A 21,022-nucleotide genomic window follows, 5' to 3' on the forward strand; every position below is an offset into this window, starting at 1 on the left:
AATCGCCATTTACCTGTTTTGGAATCACAAATGCTGGTGAATTTCAAGGGCTGACTCTTCCATATGTCCTGCTTCCAATTGCTCTTCTACTAACTGATGGAGTTGAATCAGTTTCTCCTGTGATAGAGGATATTGAACCATCCATACAAGTTTGTCAGTCAGCCACTCTAATGGCAAAGCAGTGGGTAGAGGAGAAATACCAATGACCCCCATCAGAAATCCTGACGACCTAGCCCTTTTTCATCTTTCTCTAGTTATTGATATAGGATCAGGGTTTCCTTGTATGGACTTTCCTAAGCCTTTTCCGCTCTGATACTCCAATTTTTTTTTAACATTTTAAATCCTGGTTTGTTAATAGTTTCATTCGTAAGTCTCATATCCCATGCTGTAAGTAAATCTCAACCCCATAGATTAACATATTTGCAACATAAGGTTGAAAAGTACAACTGGTACTGAGACAGGGTAAAATCTCAGCACTGTTTTGAACACTTTGAGCTGTTCCTACTCCTTCTAGGGATGTAGAAGTTAATTGTAGAGGCCAGGACGGGGGTCAATTGTTCTTAGATATTAATGACACATTAGCTCCCATAGCCATAAGCCAATAAAACTTCTTTCCTTTAATTTACACTGTACATGTGGGTCTATTAGATGCTATGGGTTCTGATAGATAAATCTGCCATGTAGTTGTACTTCCAAGTCCTTGATTCCCTCATTTCTCCCTTCGTGGAGAAGGGTTCAGTTTCCAGGTAATAAGCAACAGTTGAGCAATATAGTCTCCTGGTTCAAAAACCCAAAGATCTTGCAACATCACCACTACTAGAATTTCTCCTCATTATCTGAATCAGCAACTCCTGGGACTACAGTAATACCCTGTAAGTTAAGATGAGTTTTGCCCAAAATTAATCCCATATATCCTGTTGGCAAAGGTCCACAAATACCAGTGGGAATCTTGGTGGGTTTGTCTCCTCCAACTAATGTAACCTGTTCTTTGACTGGGAGGTCTAATCCTGCACTTCCACGTGTTCCCGCTGCTGGAGGGAGTAGTACAGGCAAGTTTTCATCCTCCCTCCTGTTCACCAACCTTGATAGGAGTTGTGGGTGGGGCAAAAGACTCTCAAATTTTGAAATTCAGAACACAACAAATTCCAAACAAAACAGAAAAAACAAATCCTGCCCCATGTTACCTTGATTCAAAAATTTCCCATTCTCTGTACCTCTTTAGGACGCTGACCAGTACCTCTTTAGGACACTGGCCTTACATCCACTGCCGGCAGACTCATCCTGGAGTTTCTCATTTGTCTGATCAGTTTCAGTTCTTCAGCTCCAGTAGACTTTCATTGTTTATGGTCCCTGTAGGTCCCTGTTAGTCCCTGTGAGTCCCTGCAAGTCCCTTCAAGTCCCTTTTCTTCCCTATTCATGTCTATTCATCCCTACTTGTCCCTGCAGGTCTCTTCAGGTCCCTGTTTGGGCGCCACTTGCGATGGTTACTATGGGACTGAATGAAGGGGGATGAACAAGAAATGAAAACATAAGACAAAATAATCTGTTTTAAATAAGGGGTCAGGGGCTCCTTGCTTCTTGTGAGTAATGGCCCTGAGTTTCCACAGCCATTCATATTTATTGGGTAGAAAGAGCAGGGAGGAGAAGCTAACGATTGGTCATCTGCTTGATTGATCACAGGTTCAGATTATTGTGAACAGGCTTCAGATGTGCCTAATCACAAGAAACACTTGTGCCTGGGACATGACTGCCCTCACCATTCCTTCAGGGTGGTAGACGCAGTTTGTCAGTTTGCAAACCACCTGCTTTCATGAGAACAGTTTGCTGTTTACTCATATAGCCTCCAGTGGTATACTGAGTTAATCACAACCCTCATTCTTTCAGCCTCCAACATGTTCCCACTACTCTTCCATTTCCAAATATAAAGCCAATTCCTCACAGGTGGTTAAAATGCTAGACTGTTGTTTACAACACACAACTATTGATTTTAAAAGTCAAACCTTTATTATGTGTTGTCCCACTACATCCATTCCCATTGAATCTAGTCCTCGTGTCAATCTAATTTCCCTACTTCTTTTCCTGCCCCTTCCATCTGTGGGCTGAATAATCAATTTCGACACAGTCTTGGAGTGACTCATGAGGACAAGAGAAAATGAAGCCTTCCCTCCTTCTTGGAGCTTTCTAGAACTGGGTGTTCAGTACTAATTGACTCTGAAAAGGATGGGAGTCAATATTGGGATTGAGAACATAGTAGAATTGAGAGAGACACAAGTTCTTTACCCCTTCCATGGCAACTATGGCATTAATTATTTCAGTTAGACCATTATGTGGCATGTGGAACGGAGGGGAGGAGGAGAGTGAGGAGAGCTGAATCCATGACAGGAGTGGGACAATGTGTAGATAATCTCCTCCTTCTGAAACAAAGCACAGGAATAAATGTTTCACTTCCTTCAGAACATCTATTAGAAGAACAGATTCTGGATTATTCATCTAATAGATTATGAGTCAGTCATGAAAATTAGCTGGCCATCATGACATGAACCTTTGTGAATGAACCTAACAAACATATTACAGAATCTAGTCACACAGTACAAAACATACAGAAAATTCAGAATCTGGCAATAAGAAAGAGTATGTCATTTAGGAAAACATATGTATGTGGTAAAACTACAAAGACATTAATAGAATGATTATCAAAATGATTAACAAAAATGTCACGTAAATGTTAGCTTGATGGGGTGAGTCAGGCATGTGAGGCAATGTGAAAAGAGAAGATGCCTAGGAAAGTATGCTTTTTATCCAGGCATGGTGGCAGTCATCTGTAATCCAGCTACTTGGGAGGCTTAGGAAGGAGCATCGCTTGAACCTGGGAGGCAGAGGTTGCAGTGAGCTGAGATCACACCACTGCACTCTAGCCTGGGTGACAGAGTGAGACTCTGTCTCAAAAAATAAATAAAAAAAGGAAAGAAACGATGCTTTATCACCACTGGTTCTGTTTTACAGATGTGGTTTTAATTTAAAAAAACTATATGTCATATGAACATTATAGTGAATTGTGTGATGGTTTTGAAATAAACAGTATATGTAGACAATTTAGTATTATTACAGGAAGAGACAACCAACTAAAACACAGTCGTGTGTAGAATTGCAAATAACATGATTAGTGAGGACACAGTAGACTATTTAATCATTTGGTTTAGGTAAAATCATTATCTACATAAAAAATTCACTTATAGCTCTTTGAACGCACAAAACAAATCCCATGAAGCTATTTTGTTGTTGTTGTTGTTGTTAAAAGCAACATATGCTGGGTTATATGTTTTCTCTCTATCTTCTGGAATCCATTTTTATTTCCAACCTTTAGGAATATTTACATGTCTATAAGGAGTGGGAACATCAAAGTTTGGGTCCAAGACTCTACCTTTGGCTATATCTCCTTCAGGACTGGCAAGCACATTCCTCTGTGTTTGGGAAGCCTAACCTACCCAAGATGGCATGAAAAGCAGATGTGCCTCAGGGTCTAATCACAAGTCAACCCTCAACACATGAGCAGCTGCAGGGAATGAGGGAAGGCTGAGGACTGTAACCAACTAAACAAATTTTGATGACATCTCCTGCCATCCGCAAGTTTAGAGCTTAATAGAAGGAGTCACGACCCAGCAGCTGTGGAAACTTTGGACTTCCATGGAGATGACCACCTGGTCCTTAGACACTTGAAGTCTGGTTGCCTCAGCTAGAGAGCAAAGACTAACTTCCCATCTGAACTATCCTTATAAGGAAAAGTAGGGAGGAAGATGAGGCCACAGGATGGGAAAATATAACCGTGTCCTCAAGGAGGAAGAAGCCTAATATTTCAGAAGAGCAGTTCTGCTCCACAGCAGGTAAGCAGTCCTATGTCCTCTTATTGCCCAAACACAGTCTTATGTTCAAAGGTACTATCCTAGCAGATGTGATGATTACAAACTCCTGTGAAGCTTCAGTGGAACCAAGGAGCCAGGATCACCAACTACTCAAGAGTACAGCTATTTCTAACCACTATAGTAATCTACTCTTCCACAGATACCGCATCTTTGAGACTTATCTGGATGTCCTTGCTCTGCTGAACACTGACTCACCAAAAAGTGACTGAAAATATGAAACTTTTCCTCAGGACATACCACCCAAATACACCATTCTCTCCTCCCAGGTCAAGCCTTGAAAATATTGGTCTGGTTTTGTAGAATTTGCTAAGTCCATATACTACCTGGGAACTGAACCTAGAATGGTAAAAAAATCAACCAAACAAACAAACATAAATAACAAATGCCAGGAGTTGTTCTAAGTAGTGGTGAAAATAATAGGGGAAATGAAGGGGAGAATGTGAGGGAATGGCAGTTGTATCGAGGACAGAGTTGGAAATGTTTAAGCTGAAGGCTGAGGACAGTGCCCATTCAGATGAGCTGGATGTGGGTGGCTTTCTTGAAGGTGATAATTGAGTTGACTACCCCCCCAAAAATGAGAAGGAGGCAGCTATGAAAGAACAAAGTTTAAAATATTCGGGTAAAAGGTAGAGAAAGTGTCAAAGAGATGCAATGGGAGAAAACTTGGTGAATTGCAGTAACAGGAAGGAGGAGACGGTGGCTGAGCCAGGGCATGCGGAAAGCAGCGATGTGAGAAACTGGACATGATTGTGCATTCAGTAGTCAGTTTGCAGCTCTTTCCTCCTCCCTCATGCCACTTTGGGGTTAATTTGTTCTCCTACTCCTGGCCCCAGGGTCATGGATGTGATTTCTGTCTCCTTGGAGTTTTAGGAATACACATTTCCAGAGTTATGTACGTGGAATCCAACACCATGTAGCTTTTTCTGTCTGGCCTCATTCACTTAGTGTAATGCATTTGCGATTCACCCTTGTTTTGTGTAGCAATGCCTTATTTCTATTTATTTATTTTTTTTTTTGAGAGAGAGTTTTGCTCTTTTTGCCCAGGCTAGAGTGCAGTGGCCCTATATCGGCTCACTGCAACCTCTGCCTCCTGGGTTCAAGCGATTCTCCTGCCTCAGTCTACCAGGTAGCTGGGATTATAGGCATGGGTTACCATGCCTGGCTAATTTTGTATTTTTAGTAGAGACAGGGTTTCTCCACGTTAGGCACTCCACGTTGGTCAGGCTAGTGTCAAACAACCGACCTCAGGTGATCCACCCACCTCGGCCTCCCAGCGTGCTGGAATTACAAGTGTGAGCCACCAACTGTTTCTTAATCTGTATCTAAGTCAAAGTTTGGAACTATTTAGTTACTAGGATCTTCAGTCTACAAAAGAGGGATGATTCTGTCAGTATTTTTTGTAAGCAACTGGAAGAATAATCTGGTCACATTCTAAAATATTATGTAATATTTAAGATTTTGAACTGTAAAAATGATCTTTTCTTAGATGTCTACTTGTAGCATAGAGTGGAAATAAGTTTTCTTTTTACAAGTAAAATGTTTATTAGAGCATTATTCTAAAAATTATTATATTTTTAGATTTTTAATCTAAAAATATTTATTTTTGTTTTCACTTATTTTTATTTTTTGAGATGGAGTCTCACTCTGTCACCCAGGCTGGAGTGCAATGGCGCGACCTTGGCTCATGCAACTCCCGCCTCCCAAGTTCAGGTGATTCTCCTGCCTCAGTCTCCTAAGTAGCTGCAATTACAGGGGCGTGCCACCATGCCCAGCTAATTTTTGTATTTTTAGTAGAGACAGGGTTTCACCATGTTAATCAGGCTGGTCTCAAACTCCTGACCTCAGGTGATCCTCCTGCCTCAGCCTACCAAAGTGCTGGGATTATAGGTGTGAGCCACCATGCCTGGCCTAAACTTTTTAATCAATTACTAATCATTTTTATTTATCTTGTAACATAAACCATTAAGTTATACGAATAAGCAAAGTCTTAGTTATGGTTAGAAATCTCTTATTCTGCCATCCATGGTGGCTCACGGCTGTAATCCCAACACTTTGGGAGGCCAAGGTGGATGGATCACCTGATGTCAGGAGGTCAGGACCAGCCTGGCCAACATGGTGAAACCCCTCTGTACTAAAAATACAAAAAATTAGCCAGGTGTGGTGGTGGATGCTTGTACTCCCAGCTACTCGGGAGGATGAGGTAGGAGAATCGCCTGAACCCAGGAGGTGGAGGTTGCAGAGAGCCAAGATAGGGCCACTGCACTCCAGACTGGGCAACAAGAGCAAAACTTGTTCTCAAAAATAAAAAAATAAAATAAAAAATAAATCTCTTGCTCCATTAAAATATTTTGTGGTACTGTGAGAAAATGCAAAATCATTTTTACCATTTCTATCATTCTGAAATAAAATTTAATTCTGACAAAATATGATTTTAAAACATGTAAATATGGTAGTCATGAATTTTTTTTGGTGTTGGGAGTCTCCTCCTGACTGGGTTGTTTCCATTCTCTCTAGTGTTTTTCCTACATAAATGCAAATAAATAGAAGAAAGATTCTTTAGAAATATATAAAACTTCTGTTCCTCATTAATCTTTTACTTCACCAGTTTTAGCTCTCATTGACAATTTTCTATCTCTATCTATTTTAATTGACACCTTACTATAAAGTATAACTTTTTCTTTCCTACTTCATTCATTCATTCATTTATGTCTGTGGACTCATGGATTATTTTTTTCTCTTTAAACAGATTTAATGAAGTGTAATTTACAAACAATAAAATTTGCCAATTTCAAATGTACAGTTCAATGAATACTGGTCAATATATACAGTTGACCCTTGAACAATGTGGGGATTAGGGATGCTGTGTATAATGAGCTTTAAAGGTTCTTATGACTCCATGATCTTCAGGCCAAATTAGAGGGTGTTTAGGATCAAGTAGACCACTTCTATACCTTTAGTGTTGATCTCATGGGGTTCTGGCTGGCCAGGGGCATTGTCCAACGTCAAAAGAACTTTAAAGGCAGTTCCTTACTGTCAACGGACTTCCTGACTTCAGGGACAAAGCATTAATGGGAACAACCCAGAAAAAAAAGGTTCTCATTGTCCAGGTCTTCTTGCTGTACAACCAAAAGACTGACAGCTTGTGCAAGGGTTTGGGGTTAGCAGTTTTATAGATAAGGGCAGTCCTTATCATAAAACCAACTACATTTGAACAAAACACTAGAGTTAGCCTATCCCTTTCTGTTTTAAATCTTGGTATGTGCTTCTCTTACTTACTAATAAATGTCCTTTGTGGCAGTTTTTCCCAAAATAGGGCACGTTATTTGCATTAAAAGCCCATTTAGGCCAGGCACGGTGGCTCATGCCTGTAATCCCAGCACCCTGGGAGACTGAGGTAGGTGGATCACGAGGTCAGGGGTTCAAGACCAGCTTGGCCAAGATGGTGAAACCCCATCTCTAATAAAAATACAAAAATTAGCCAGGCGTGGTGGCGAGTGCCTGCAATCCCAGCTACTCGGGAGGCTGAGGCAGAAAATTGTTTGAATCTGGGAGTCGGGAGTTGCAGTGAGCCAAGATCATGCCACTGCACTCCAGGCTGGGCAACAGAGTGAGGCTCCATCACAAAAATAAGTAAATAAATAGCTAGCTAGCTAGCTGGGCATGGTGGTGGGTGCCTGTAATCCCAGATACTTTCAGAGGCTGAGGCAGGAGAATCGCTTGAAGCCCGGAGGCGGAGGTTGCAGTGAGCCAAGATTGCGCCTTTGCACTCCAGCTTGGGAGACAAGAGCAAAACTCTTGTCTCAAAAAAACAAAAACAAAAACAAAAAACAATAAACTAACAAACAAAAAAATCAAAACACCTGTTCAGGTTGATATAATTTCTTGTCAGTGATTCTCTTAATGGCACCTGAGACATTGTTGACTGCCCCTTGGTCGGCAGAAGTTGCTTCTTCTACTATCTTGACTTTTTTTTTTCCTTTTTCTTTTTTTTCCTGAGATGGACTCTCGCTTTGTCGCCCAGGCTGGAATACAATGGCACGACTCGCCTCACTGCAACCTCTGCTTCCCAGGTCCAAGCGATTCTCCTGCCTCAGCCTCCTGAGTAGCTGGAATTACAGGCATGCGCCACCAAGCATGGCTAATTTTTGTATTTTTAGTAGAGAGGGGGTTTCACCATGTTAGTCAGGTTGGTCTCGCACTCCTGACCTCGTGATCCACCTGCCTTGGCCTCCCAAAGTGCTGGGATTACAGGCGTGAGCCACCGCACCCAGCCTTGATCCTGACATTTTTAAAGCCAAACATCTTCCTAAAATTATCAAACTATCCCTTGCTGGCATTAAATTCTCCAGCTTTAGATCTTTCACCTTCCTTTTGCTTTCAGTTGTCATATGACTGTTTCCATTATCGAGTCTTTCTGTATGCCTTTCCCATGGCAATTCTGCACCCACATGAAAGCTGCATTTTCAAATGAGATAAAAATATATTTTGCAGAAAGTGCAAGATTTTCGTGCCTGCGGGCATAGCCACAGCAATGTCTTTATTTCCTTTTTTGTTCGTTTGTTTTTAACAATGATTCTTATACTGGATTAATTTATCTTGAAATGGTGGGCAACTACAGCTGCAAACCTCAATCTATAGTACATATGTACGGTCTATTTGTACATATAGTACAAAACAATTCAGCTGTTTCTTCTAATGTCACGACTTTTCCCTGCTTCTTGGAAGCACTTCCAGCATCACTATTGGCACTTCGTATAGGCCTCACAGTGTTATTTAAAGTTTACAATATCGCACTAAACACTATGAAAAATAGATTAGAACCTTGAGAGATCACTTTTTACTGCAATATGTGATTTACTGGAGCGATGAACTGCTCACGTGGAGATGATTAACATCACGAGGTTCTTTAAGTGAATACTCACAACACTGTGAGCAACAGGAGATGGCTACAAAATTGATCTCCCAGGCTCAGGTGATATTCCCACTTCAGCCCCCTGAATAGCTGGAACCACAGGTAGGTGGCACCATACCCAGCTAATTTTTCTTTTTTCTTTTTCTTCTTTTTTTTTGTAGAGATGGGTCCTCACTATATTTCCCAGGCTGGTCTCAAATTTCTGAGACCCGCGCGCCCTCCAAAAGTGCTGGGGTTACAGGTGTGAACGACCACACTCAGCCTCTATGGAAAAATTTAAAAATTAGCCAGTGTAGTGGCATGTGCTTATGGTCTCAGCTGTTGGGGAGGCCGAGGCAAGAGGATCACTTGAGCCCAGGAATTTCTGTCTGCAGCAATCTATGATCATGTCACTGCCCTCCAGCCGGGGTGACAGAGGGAGACCCTATTAAAACACACACACACCCACGCACGATTATGATTTAATACTGTATCTTTACATTTGTTTACATTTCTCTGGGATCACCATGTACAGTCTGTGTTTGTGTGACTATTGACTAATTTTAACCTTTTATAACAGATTTATATATATTTTATGGTAGTAAATGATAAAATAGAAGCTACATATATTTTGTGTTATGCATTCTTGGTATACCTATTTCAATGAATTCTGGTTTTTTGAAATTGTCTCAAATATTCAAGAACATATATCCAATATATTTATTGAAAAAAATTCACATATAATTGGACCTATGCATTTCAAACCTGTGTTATTTAAGGGTCAGCTGTACTGTCATGAAACCACCAACAGTCATGATAGAAAAAATTGCCATTGCCTGATAATATTTTCCTGTACTCTTTCAGTCAGAACCTTCCCCCTCAGAGCCCAGGCTCAAAAACCAGTGATCTGCATTATTTTACTCTAGTTTTGCAGCTTCTTCATTTCATATAAATGGAATGATACTGGATGTCAACTTTTGCGTCTAGCTTCTTCCACTTAGCTCAGGGCTTTTCAGATTTATCTATGCTGGTTTTGCTTGTATTCATAGTTTATTCTTTTATGTTGTTGAATGGTATTTTATGTTAAGGATATGCCATAATTGATTATTCATTCTTCTGTTCATGGACATTTTAGTTTGTGAGCGTGTGTGTGTTTTAAAAACAAATTCTGGTGTTTGGGTTTTATAAATAAAACTGCTGAGCATGCAAGCGTATTTCTAGGACATATGTTTTTGTTCTCATGGGGATATCCCTATAGGTAAGATTCCTAAGCTATATGGCAAGGTTATGCTACCTTTAAAGCTGCTACACTGTTTTCTGAAGTTGTTTTACTACTTTTGCAACTTTGTTGAAGAGATTGACAATAGATTACTGTGTGAGTGTATTTCTGGGTTCTCTATTCTCTTCTGTTCATTTCTATGTCTGTCCTTTAGCTAATACTGTACCCTCTCAATTACTGTACCTTTATATGTCTTGAAGTCATAAAGATTTTCAGACTTATTCTTATTTATAAAATTGTTTTGGCAATTAGTCCAGGCCTTTTGTATTTCCATGTAACTTTTTAGAATACATTTGTAAATTTTTATTTAAAAGATAAGGTTTTCATCGGGATTGTCTCAACCTATAGAACAGTTAAAGGAAAACTGACAACTTGGAAGTATCAAGGCTCAGATTCAGGAACTTCTTGTGTCATTTATTTATGCCTTCTTTAATGTCTCTCAGGAATATTTTAAAGTTCTTGAACATATTTTGTTAAATTTATTTCTAAATATTTCATATTTTTATGCTATTGCAAAGTACTTTTTTTCAGTTGCCAAGCAGGTATTTGCTAGCTATATACCAACCTAGTATAGAGACACCTACTTTTTATACACTGGCCTTTTTATCGTAGGACCTTGCTAAACTCAGTTATTAGATCTAGTAGCTGTTTAGTAGATAATTTAGAATTTCCAACATTATCAGGTCATAAGTAAATAAAGACAGTTTGGGTTCTGCCTTTACAATAGATTTGTTTTTTTAATGGGAAGTGATGAATGTTGACATATTTACGTTATTCCTAATGTTGGGGAACATCAGCTTATCAAATATTTGATCACATATATATCAAATGTGCTGTTAGCTGTTTGTTTTTCATAGATGTGCTGTATCAGGTGGAAGAAATCACCATGCTGTTCTAGTTTGCTGCGTATATCATAACCTAGTTTTGAATTTTGTAAAATACTTTTATTACATTTTGAGATTTTCATTTGTCTGTTAACATAGATTAAGAGAGAGTTTGAATTGTTTGACCAAATTTGTATTCTTGATAAACCTCACTAGGTTATGATTTACTATTGTTTGTATATGGCTGGATTCAATTTGCTAAATGTCTTTTTGTTTTGTTTTAGCACGAGTGCAAGTTTATTTTAAAAGCCTTTAGAACAGGAAAGAAAGGCAAGTATGCTTGGAAGAGACCCAAGGGGGTGATTTGATGGACAAGTGCCTCGATTTGCTAAAACTTTCTTAAGGCTCCGTGTCTTCATGTGGTTATTGGTCTATAGTTTTGTCTAATGTCATTGCCTGCGTTAGTGTCTTGTTAATGCTAACTTTCATGTAGTCCAGAATTGTCTGAACCTTTGTCTTTTTGGAAGAGTTTGTATACAATTGGTATTACTTCTTCATTTAATATTTCATAAAACTTCTTACATATTCTAGGGATGACCCTCAGCTGATGCCATCAAGAAAAACGAATCTCAGTCCTACAACCACAAAGAACTTAAATATGCTAACAACTGAAATAAGCAAGAAACAGATTCTCCCTGAGACTTTAGAAAGGAACACAATCATGCCGACACTTTGATTTCAACCCAGTGAGACCCCTGTCATATTTATGATAATATATTTGTGTTGTTTAAACCTTAAGTTTGTGGTGTATTTGCCAGGATAGCAATAGAAAGCTAATACATCAACATTACTCTGTGAGCATTTCTTTGTTTTCCAATGCGGTATTTCCTCGAATCATGTTGTACCTTTTCTGCCACAACTTGAAAACAGCCTCTTCTCTAAGGAGTTCTGGTTCTTTTTATTTTTATTTTTATTTATTTATTTTTTTTGAGACGGAGTCTCGCTCCGTCGCCCAGGCTGGAGTGCAGTGGCCGGATCTCAGCTCACTGCAAGCTCCGCCTCCCGGGTTTAGGCCATTCTCCTGCCTCAGCCTCCCGAGTAGCTGGGACCACAGGCGCCCGCCACCGCGCCCGGCTAATTTTTTGTATTTTTTAGTAGAGACGGGGTTTCACCGTGTTAGCCAGGATAGTCTCGATCTCCTGACCTCATGATCCACCCGTCTCGGCCTCCCAAAGTGCTGGGATTACAGGCTTGAGCCACCACGCCCGGCCTGGTTCTTTTTATTAAAAAATTATATAAACCAGTAACTGGGTATTAAATATGCTCAAAGCTACTGGAATGCCATGGCTTGCTAGGCTGTCTCAGTAAAGACAGGGAATATGTACACATTTATCTATACATTGAATTCTTTATCTGTAGTTAAACCTACAAATATTTCAGAAGTTGGGTATTTAAAAAGATTCTTAAGACTACAGTAGCATACTCACATAAGGCTTTTATTTATAGGCAAAGATGTGGTATAGTAAGAGAATACAACACCGCCGGGCGCGGTGGCTCACGCCTGTAATCCCAGCACTTTGGGAGGCCGAGGCGGGCGGATCACAAGGTCAGGAGATCGAGACCATGGTGAAACCCCGTCTCTACTAAAAATAGAAAAAATTAGCCGGGCGCAGTGGCGGGCGCCTGTAGTCCCAGCTACTCGGGAGGCGGAGGCAGGAGAATGGCGTGAACCCGGGAGGCGGAGCTTGCAGTGAGCCGAGATTGCGCCACAGCACTCCAGCCTGGGCGACAGAGCGAGACTCCGTCTCAAAAAAAAAAAAAAAGAAAAAAAAAAAAAAAGAGAGAATACAACACCAAATGCACAATGAATAAAATAACAAATGGATAAACTGGGCTTCATAAAATTAAGACAATCTGTTCTAGGGAAGATACTGTTAAGAACTGAAAACAACGCCAAGCATGGTGGCTCATGCCTGTAATCCCAGCACTTTGGGAGGCTGAGGCAGGATGATCACGTGAGGCCAGGAGTTAGAGACTAGTCTGTGCAACATTGCATGACCTCATCTCTAAATTTTAAAAAAGAAAACAAAAGCCACGGACCGTGAGAAAACATTGGCAATGCTTGTATCAAATAAAGGATTTGTCTCCAGAAATATTAAGAACTTGTAACCTACCAAATGTTTTAAAAAACAGGCAAAAAACACCAACAGATATTTTACAACGAAGATATACGAGTGACAAGCACATTAAAAAAAAATGCTCAAAACTGAGTCATTGGAAAAATACAAATTAAGAACTACAATGAAATACTAGTGCACACTTAGTAAAATGGCTAAAATGAATGGCCTATGACTTCTATGTATATAAATTGTCAGTAATGTGAAGAAATGGAAAATCTAATGTATTCCAGGAGGGAATATGAAATGCTAACCATTTAGAACATAATTTGGCAAGCTTTTAAAATTTCAAACATTTGGATCCACTTACAGAATAACTGAGTGAGGAACTTTGCGGCCCTGTTACACAGCCAAAAGGGTGAAAAATATAAAAACGCAATTCAGTCTCTGGAAATGGTCACAAGGGTGTACGGCAAATAAATATTTATTAAAGATCTAACATTCACAAGAACAGCAAAAGTCAGTCACATCTGAACCAAGACCACTCCTTTCCTCCCCCAACTCCAAACTCAGCGAGATTAAAACTCCATTCGACTGGTGCAGCCAAGAATACAGGGCTCCCTCTCTCCGGAGCTCCAAGGCAGAGGGCTATCTTCTCCAGAGAGACAATCTGCCAGGAATTCTCATCCTGCCTCCAGTGTGCATATTTAGATGAATGATGTTCAATTGCCAGCTCCCTCATAAAGGCCATCCTCAGAGTTTCTGTTTTAAGTGAGGTCATATTGATTCAGAGACAGTATATAACCCGCCACCCTAAGGCCTTTATCCAGTCTAAACTTTCTGGTGTTGAATAGGGTTAGGCCTTTGGCTGAAACCCTTTTCTATACTCACTACATTGTCCACTTTGCGAACTGTCCAGTGTTGAATGAGATTGGAGGTGTGACTAAGGGATTTCCATCTGTTATCTTCAGGACTTTTTTCCACTGTGAACTTTCTGGTGTTGAATGAGGTTGAAATGCTGGCTAAAGGATTTCACACAATCACTGCATTTCTCCAGTGTGGATCCTTCGATGTTTAAAAAGACTGGAGTTGTGGCGAAAAAATTTCCCACATTCCCTGCACTCATAAGGCCTTGCTCCAGTGTGAACTCTCTGATGTTTAATGAGGCTGGAATTCTCTCTAAACAATCTCCCACATTCATTGCACTTAAAAGGCTTTTCTCCAATGTGAACTTTTCGATGTTGCATGAGGGTTGAGCTTTGGCTAAAAAATTTCCCACATTCCCTGCACTCATAAGGCTTTGCTCCAGTGTGAACCCTCTGATGTCTAACAAGGGTGGAATTCTCTCTAAAAAATCTCCCACATTCATTGCACTTAAAAGGTTTTTCTCCAGTGTGAACTTTTCGATGTTGCATAAGGCTTGAGCTTTGGCTAAAAAATTTCCCACATTCGCTGCACTCATAAGGCCTTTCTCCAGTGTGAACACGCCAATGTTTGATAAGGTTGGACTTGTGGCTATAGAATTTTCCACATTCACTGCACTTATAAGGTCTTTCTCCAGTGTGAACTCTCTGATGTTTCATGAGGCTGGAGTTGAAACTAAACAATTTTCCACATTCACTGCACTCATAAGGCCTTACTCCAGTGTGGATTTTGTGATGCTGAACAAGTGTGGAATTATGCCTGAAAGCTTTTCCACATTCACTGCATGTAAAAGGCTTTTCTCCAGTGTGAACTCTCTGGTGTTCAATGAGATGAGCATTACGGCTAAAGGATTTTCCACAGTCACTACACCCATAAGGCCTTTCTCCAGTGTGAACTATTTGGTGTATAAAAAGGTTGGACATATCTCTAAATAACTTCCCACATTCACTGCATTCATAAGGCTTTTTCCCAGTGTGTAGTCTCTGGTGCTGAACAAGTAAATAGTTCTGACCAAAGACTTTCCCACATTCACTGCATTTGAAATGCCTTTCTCCAGCATGAAAGGCCTCCCTACTTTTGGAGCTCCTATGTGACTTCTCTCCCGTGTGAGTCACCTGGTGCTTGAGAATAACTGAGCTGGTCAGGAGGTCCTTCCCAACCTCCCTGCTTTGCAAGGACTTCTCTGATAGTTGAACTTTGCAACTCCTCAAAACTGGGACCCTGCCCTCTTGTCTTTTTAAGGATTTCTCTCCACAGTGCTGCTTCTGGTGTTGCTGAACGTTTGAACTGCACAGTCCTACAGAAGCAGTCTGCTCAGGAGCCTCCTCGACCTCGGCTCCATGCCAACAATCTGAAAGAAGAGAAATGTTGATGAAGTAAACGTAGTCTTTGGTGTGAGGAGGCAGCAATCTCACAAATGTGTCTGACATACCCAGTAATTATTACCTGGGGCTGCTGGCAGAAATGAGGGGGGCTAGTTCTCAGCAGGGAAGGGCCTGCTATGCAGTGCTGAACCTGGCCAGCTCAAGGATTTGGGGAGGCCTCATGAGCACCAAGGATGCAAGGATTGGGTATAGCACAGGGAGGAGAGGCACAGTCCCCAACACAGTCCTCTGCAAATGGCTTTCCACAGGACTTTGGCTGCTGGAGGCACAGGAACACGGCACAGAAGGTTATGTCCAGGTCCAGAGAAGATCAGCTGCAACCAAACAGCTGGTGCTCAAGGACTATGCAAGGATAAGCGCTCACCTCACCACACATACAGTGAAAGCCACTGCTGAAAGGTGCTGCTGAGGATTGGGTGAAACATGGAGAACAGAGAGGTGGGGAATGGCCCTGGGTCAAATATCAGAATAGAAATAAATGGGTGACTGAGGAAGAAAAGACAGAAATCAGCGACGACTCCTTGCCTTAGTATCAAAATATCTGGGCCTACTGGTATGATATGAACCCATCCCCGAGTTCATACCTCCCTGAGCTCCACCCACCAAGTACCTCTCAGTATGGCTGAAGTCACAACTTCCGAGGCAGGCATGAAGGGCTCCTTCCATGACTCCAGCTGGGTTATATCATGGGTCTTGGAAGATGCAAGTCCTAAGGAAAACAACAGGTGAGTGGCAGCACTGAGCCAGAATGACTTATCCCATCATGGACCACAGAAAAGAAAACAAAATAGTACAGAAAGAACCTTGGAGAAGGGTCTTACAGGAACTACCCAGTCAAACAGCAATCACATTGGTGACTCAATTGCTGGCACAGACAGACACCCAGGTATGTTGGCTAGAGGAGACAGGCAGAATGTAGCGGAATAGAATTACCACAGATCTGCACAGTGTCACCAGGCCACAGAGAGGCCACCAGGGTTAAGATCCATCAAGCTGACTGAAAGACTCCTGACCCCCAAACCCTTTCCTGCACAGCTCTCTGGGGCAGCTCGGGGAGAGAAGATGGTAGTATACGCAGCCCAGGCTGACTACAGTAGCTACTTCAAGATCCTGGAGAAGGAATGAGTGCCCACAATTCAGCTTCGGGAAGAACAGACCTGTCACTAGGAAAAGGAGGAAGAGCCAAGTCCAGCCCAGGATGCTGGGGTGGGCTGTGAGAAACTTACCCAGAGAGGACAGAAGTGAAAAGTTCTCCAGCATCACATTGTGGCAGAGGAGCCTCTGAGCCTCATCAAGCAATCTCCATTCCTCCTGGGAGAAGTAGACAGCCACGTCCTCAAAGGTCACATAGCCCTGCTAAGATGGAGAGAGTTGAGTTTATCTGTGGCCTCCTTACTGGGGAATTTAGGCATCGCCCTAAACATCCACCCCTGCTCACCCTCTTCCTCAATCCCCATCGCAGAGGAGAGACCCTGCCCCAGAACCACTGATGCCCACTCTCTCCTCATGTTCCCACTGAGCAAGCACAGGCAGGTAGGCAGATATAGTCCATTTCAGCTCTGAGTATGGTATGCAGAGTCCTACTCTTCTCTTGTCAGACAACTGACCTTGGATTCCAAGATTGTTTACCAAATACAATCAAATTTGTGTCAGTGTTCTCCCTGAAGCCCCCAATACAAGGTCCTAGGCACACCTGTTTACACTCACTAGAATGTGCACATACTCTGTACCACATTCAGTGCCCCCTACACCACCTTATGTGCCTCCCCTAGTGTCACCATATTCTAGTCTACACATGGCATCCAGAGGGCACTTACCAAATGCAATCAGAACTCCATGCTATCCCAGACCTCCAATGGCACTGACTGCCAGGGGCAGCCCTCAGTCCCACTTTGAAGGCCTCCCTACCCGGTTCTTTTTCTTGCTTTATCTTCAGCTACTTGGAACTGCACGCATATCTGGGCATCTCAGCTCGGCTCCTTATTCAACCACTTCAGGTCTGCCTTATACCTGCTGATGCTTCCGCCAGACATAATGGATATCTAAGGTTGCCTAAGCATTCCCAGTTCAACCTTACCTACAGGTATTTTCTAATGTTGATCACTAAACCTTCTAAACCTCCTGTCATTGGTTGCCAGAAATGAGAACCTCTCCATATAATATATAACTTGGGCTGGGCATGGTGGCTCACGCTTGTAATCCCTGCACTTTGGGAGGCTGAGGCAGGTGGATCACCTGAGGTCGAGAGGTTGAGACCAGCCTAACCAATGTGGAGAAACCTGTCTCTACCAAAAATACAAAATTAGCCTGTGTGGCGATGCATGCCTGTAATCCCAGCTACTCAGGAGGCTCAGACAGAAGAATGGCTTGAACCCGGAAGCCAGAGGTTGCAGTGAGCCGAGATCGTGCCTTTGCACTCCAGCCTGGGCAACAAGAGCAAAACTCTGTCTCAAAAGAAAATAATAATAATAATATGGTCTGGACTCAGGGCCCTAACTTTGTGTGTCTATCTTCCAGGGAACTCAATTGGAAGGATAGGGAGAATAGCAAGCCTCAAGACACCATAATTCTGAAGACCATGTAGGTAGGAGTTGAGCAGGGTGAGGACCTGAGACATCCTTCACTTACCTCCTCATGGTATGTAAGTAACCCTGCAGTCACAAGAACCTACGGAAAATCAAGGCAATGAGAACCAGATAGTGATGTTGCCAAAGGATCATCCAAGCCCCCTCATCTAGCCTGAAGTCAGGTGTGCCTGAGTATCTACAATCTGGGCTTTGGTTCTTAGTGATGCCTCTTACCTGTTGTGTGCCCTTGCAAAAATGCTCAGCTTCCCTGTGCCTTGGTGTTGCCATCTGCAACATGGCAATAATAATGGTATTCACTCAATAGGACTATTGTTTGTATCAAACTCATTCTTATGTGTCTAGGACTAAGTACAACTCCTACTGTACACATAATTAATGCTTCTGTAAACATTTTCAGTGCAAATAAACTGGTAGGTTTTGAAAATATGGGTTTCTGGCTAGGCGCAGTGGCTCAAGCCTGTAATCCCAACACTTTGGGAGGTCGAGGTGGGTGTATCACCTAAGATCAGGAGTTTGAGACCAGCCTGGCTAACATGGTGAAACCTCGTCTCTACTAAAAACATAAAAATTAGCTGGGTGTGGTGGTACATGCCTGTAATCCCAGCTACTCAGGAGGCAGAGGCAGGGGACTCTCTTGAACCTGGCAGGCAGAGGTTGCAGTGAGCAGAGACTGCACCATTGCAGTTTAGCCTGGGCAACAAAAGCGAAACTCTGTCTCAAAAAAAGAAAAGAAAAGAAAAGAAAAGATGGGTTTCTTAAACTTACTTTTAAATTAAGAATGTGATACTTAGGGTGTTTTAATCAAATACTTTCCAGTATATTAAGTTTATAATCAATTATGAAGTGCTTACATCAGTTTAACTTAATAAATCCGTGTAGTTTTATTTGCCCCTGTGTGTATATGAACTATGATCAATTAGCGCTTAAATAAGTACGTACCTCCTAAATTCACAAATTAATAAACTGGGACCTGGGTCTGAGAAACCTGAGCGGACACCATTCCTTTTGGCAACCTGGCTGCCTGCTATATACTCCCCTGAAGGCAATCCTGCTGACAGCCCTTCTACTGGAGCAGTTGATCATCCCTCCTGTGCTGATGGCTAGGGAAACTTAGGCACCAAAGGGGCTGCTCCACCAGCCTGGCTGACCTTTTCTTTTCTCCACATGGACTGGACATGAGGAACTGCTGAGCCTAGAGTGGCAAACCTATATACTACCCAACACTGCAGTCTCCATCCAGTCCTGGGTCTTCATACTCTATAACCCTCCATTCCTGCAGGCACCAGACAGAACCACTTGGGACAGCAAAACTCCATGCTATAGAGGCTGCCCCGTCCTACAGGGCCATCTCTCCCTTCTCTCACCTTAGGGCCCATCTGAAAGGAAACCTTAAGATTCTCCCTCCTAAATAGGAGTCCTACGCCTTACCCTAGTCCAGGCCTCTACCCACCACCTCTTGGATATCTCCAGCCCAGATCCCTCCCCAAACCTCCAGATGTGAGTGAGCAAGCTGCCCATGTGGACGCGACACCTCCATTCTGGGTCATCTCAGAATCACCAGGCCCAAAACCTACTCCCTGCACAGCCTTCCCCATCTCCATCCTTCCTGATATTCAGGAACCAACAAACAAAAACACAAATAAAAATCCAGAATGGCTCTTCATTCCCTACTTTCTTTCATAGTCACATGTGATGCAGCAGGAATTCCTGTCTGTTCAGTTTTTGAAATCCATCCAAGATCTGATCACTTCCCCTCCTCTGTGGCCCAGTTCCAGTAGACTCTCCACCAGTCTACTGAATTTACCTACTCACAGGTCTGTCTTAAGCCGCCTCACCCCCACCCCACTGTGTTTTGCCTTGAGGGGACTTTGGCAAACTTTGAGATACAGATCGTGTCACTCTTCTGTCTCTAGCCCTCCGCGGCCACTGTGGTGCCCTCAGGATGAAGGGGCAGCTGCTCGGGCTGTCGCGCCACACGCGACTGGTCCCTTCCCAAGCTGCCTACTACAGACACCCGGAGGCCTCAGGTTCGGGACTCGCTGAGTGCGCCTCACATGTCTGCGAGCCGGACCCCTTGCCCTCCATTCCCACCCCATCACACTGCGTGTCAGAAACGGGACCCCGCCCACGAACGCCCCACAGTTCTGCACCCGGGGACCTGAGCAGGCGGCCCTCACAGGGCTTTAGGATTCCAGGGAGGCCGGGAGGACGCGGCGCTCACCTGAGTCGGGTCCCTCAGCGCAGCCGCCGCCATCCGAGCCTGTGGGTAGAGCGGGTAGGGCGACCCTGGGCGCCGCCACCGAGCCTCAGACCCGCCTCTGAGCGGCGAGAACAGAGCACGTCGCCACCGCCCCTTCCGGCGCTGGTCGCCTCAACCCACCACCAGCTTTCCGCGCGCTCAGTTCACCTGAGAGTCGCGAACGTGAACGCCAAAGAGGGACGCCGGAAATCCCGCCCATTGCGCGTCGCACGCTCGAGCAGGCCTCTTTTTATTGGCCAAGGATCTCCGCCTCCCGGCGTGGCGCCTTTTGGACAATGTAGTTCCCATGGCTCCACACTTGGAGGTAGTGGGCATAAATTCGGAGATGGAGATTGGAGATGACAGATAATGATGGAGATGGAGATGATGATGGAGATGGAGATGGAGATGGAGGTAACGGAATAGGAGATGGAGGAGAAATTAGGGTTGAGAACTTCTCTCGGACTCATCCTGAAGCTGCTGTTATTGGAGATGGGCCTGGATTTCAGTTACCTGCAACTGATACTCCAATCTTTCCTTCTTTTGAAGGACTTTCAGAGGATCTTCAGAGCCACAATAAAGAGGTTTCTCTGGGCAGAGCCACGTATACATGCCCAAATTTCCCTTGACAAAGGGACACCCAATATTAAAACTAATGGTGGCGAAGCAATGCCTGATATATGATAATAAGAAAAGGCTCTGAATTCTGGAGGTAGGTGATGACAGAGTAGGGGAGCCCAAGGATTTACTTTCATCCTTCACCCCATGCGCATTTGTGCTCTTTCCTTCCTCAAGGACCCAACATTGGTGTACAGGCACAACAATAGGTGGCAAACCCATAAACCAACTCCCCCT

The 21,022-nt window shown here is 43.0% G+C and overlaps 1 protein-coding gene across 8 annotated transcripts in view; it reads right to left on the bottom strand.

Annotated features, from left to right (window-relative positions):
• Positions 1-12,760: 12,760 nt before the first annotated feature.
• LOC103247080 (zinc finger protein 773) overlaps positions 12,761-21,022 on the bottom strand; it is a 34,213-nt gene continuing 25,951 nt past the window's right edge. For 2 of the 8 annotated variants that reach the window (XM_073015852.1, XM_073015851.1), the window contains 3 exons: positions 16,567-16,696; positions 15,951-16,049; positions 13,671-15,306 (listed from right to left, as the gene is read on the bottom strand). In XM_073015852.1, coding sequence (XP_072871953.1) covers positions 14,072-15,306; positions 15,951-16,049; positions 16,567-16,600 — 1,368 coding nt within the window. In that variant the 5' untranslated portion in view covers positions 16,601-16,696 and the 3' untranslated portion in view covers positions 13,671-14,071. Of the gene's footprint in view, positions 15,307-15,939; positions 16,050-16,566; positions 16,697-17,968; positions 18,008-20,149; positions 20,874-21,022 lie in introns of those variants that run through there. The other 6 variants (XM_073015850.1, XM_073015849.1, XM_073015853.1 and 3 more) reach the window with 6 other exon arrangements.

Source organism: Chlorocebus sabaeus, chromosome 6 (genome assembly GCF_047675955.1).
Source record: "Chlorocebus sabaeus isolate Y175 chromosome 6, mChlSab1.0.hap1, whole genome shotgun sequence".
NCBI classification, from domain to species: domain Eukaryota; kingdom Metazoa; phylum Chordata; class Mammalia; order Primates; family Cercopithecidae; genus Chlorocebus; species Chlorocebus sabaeus.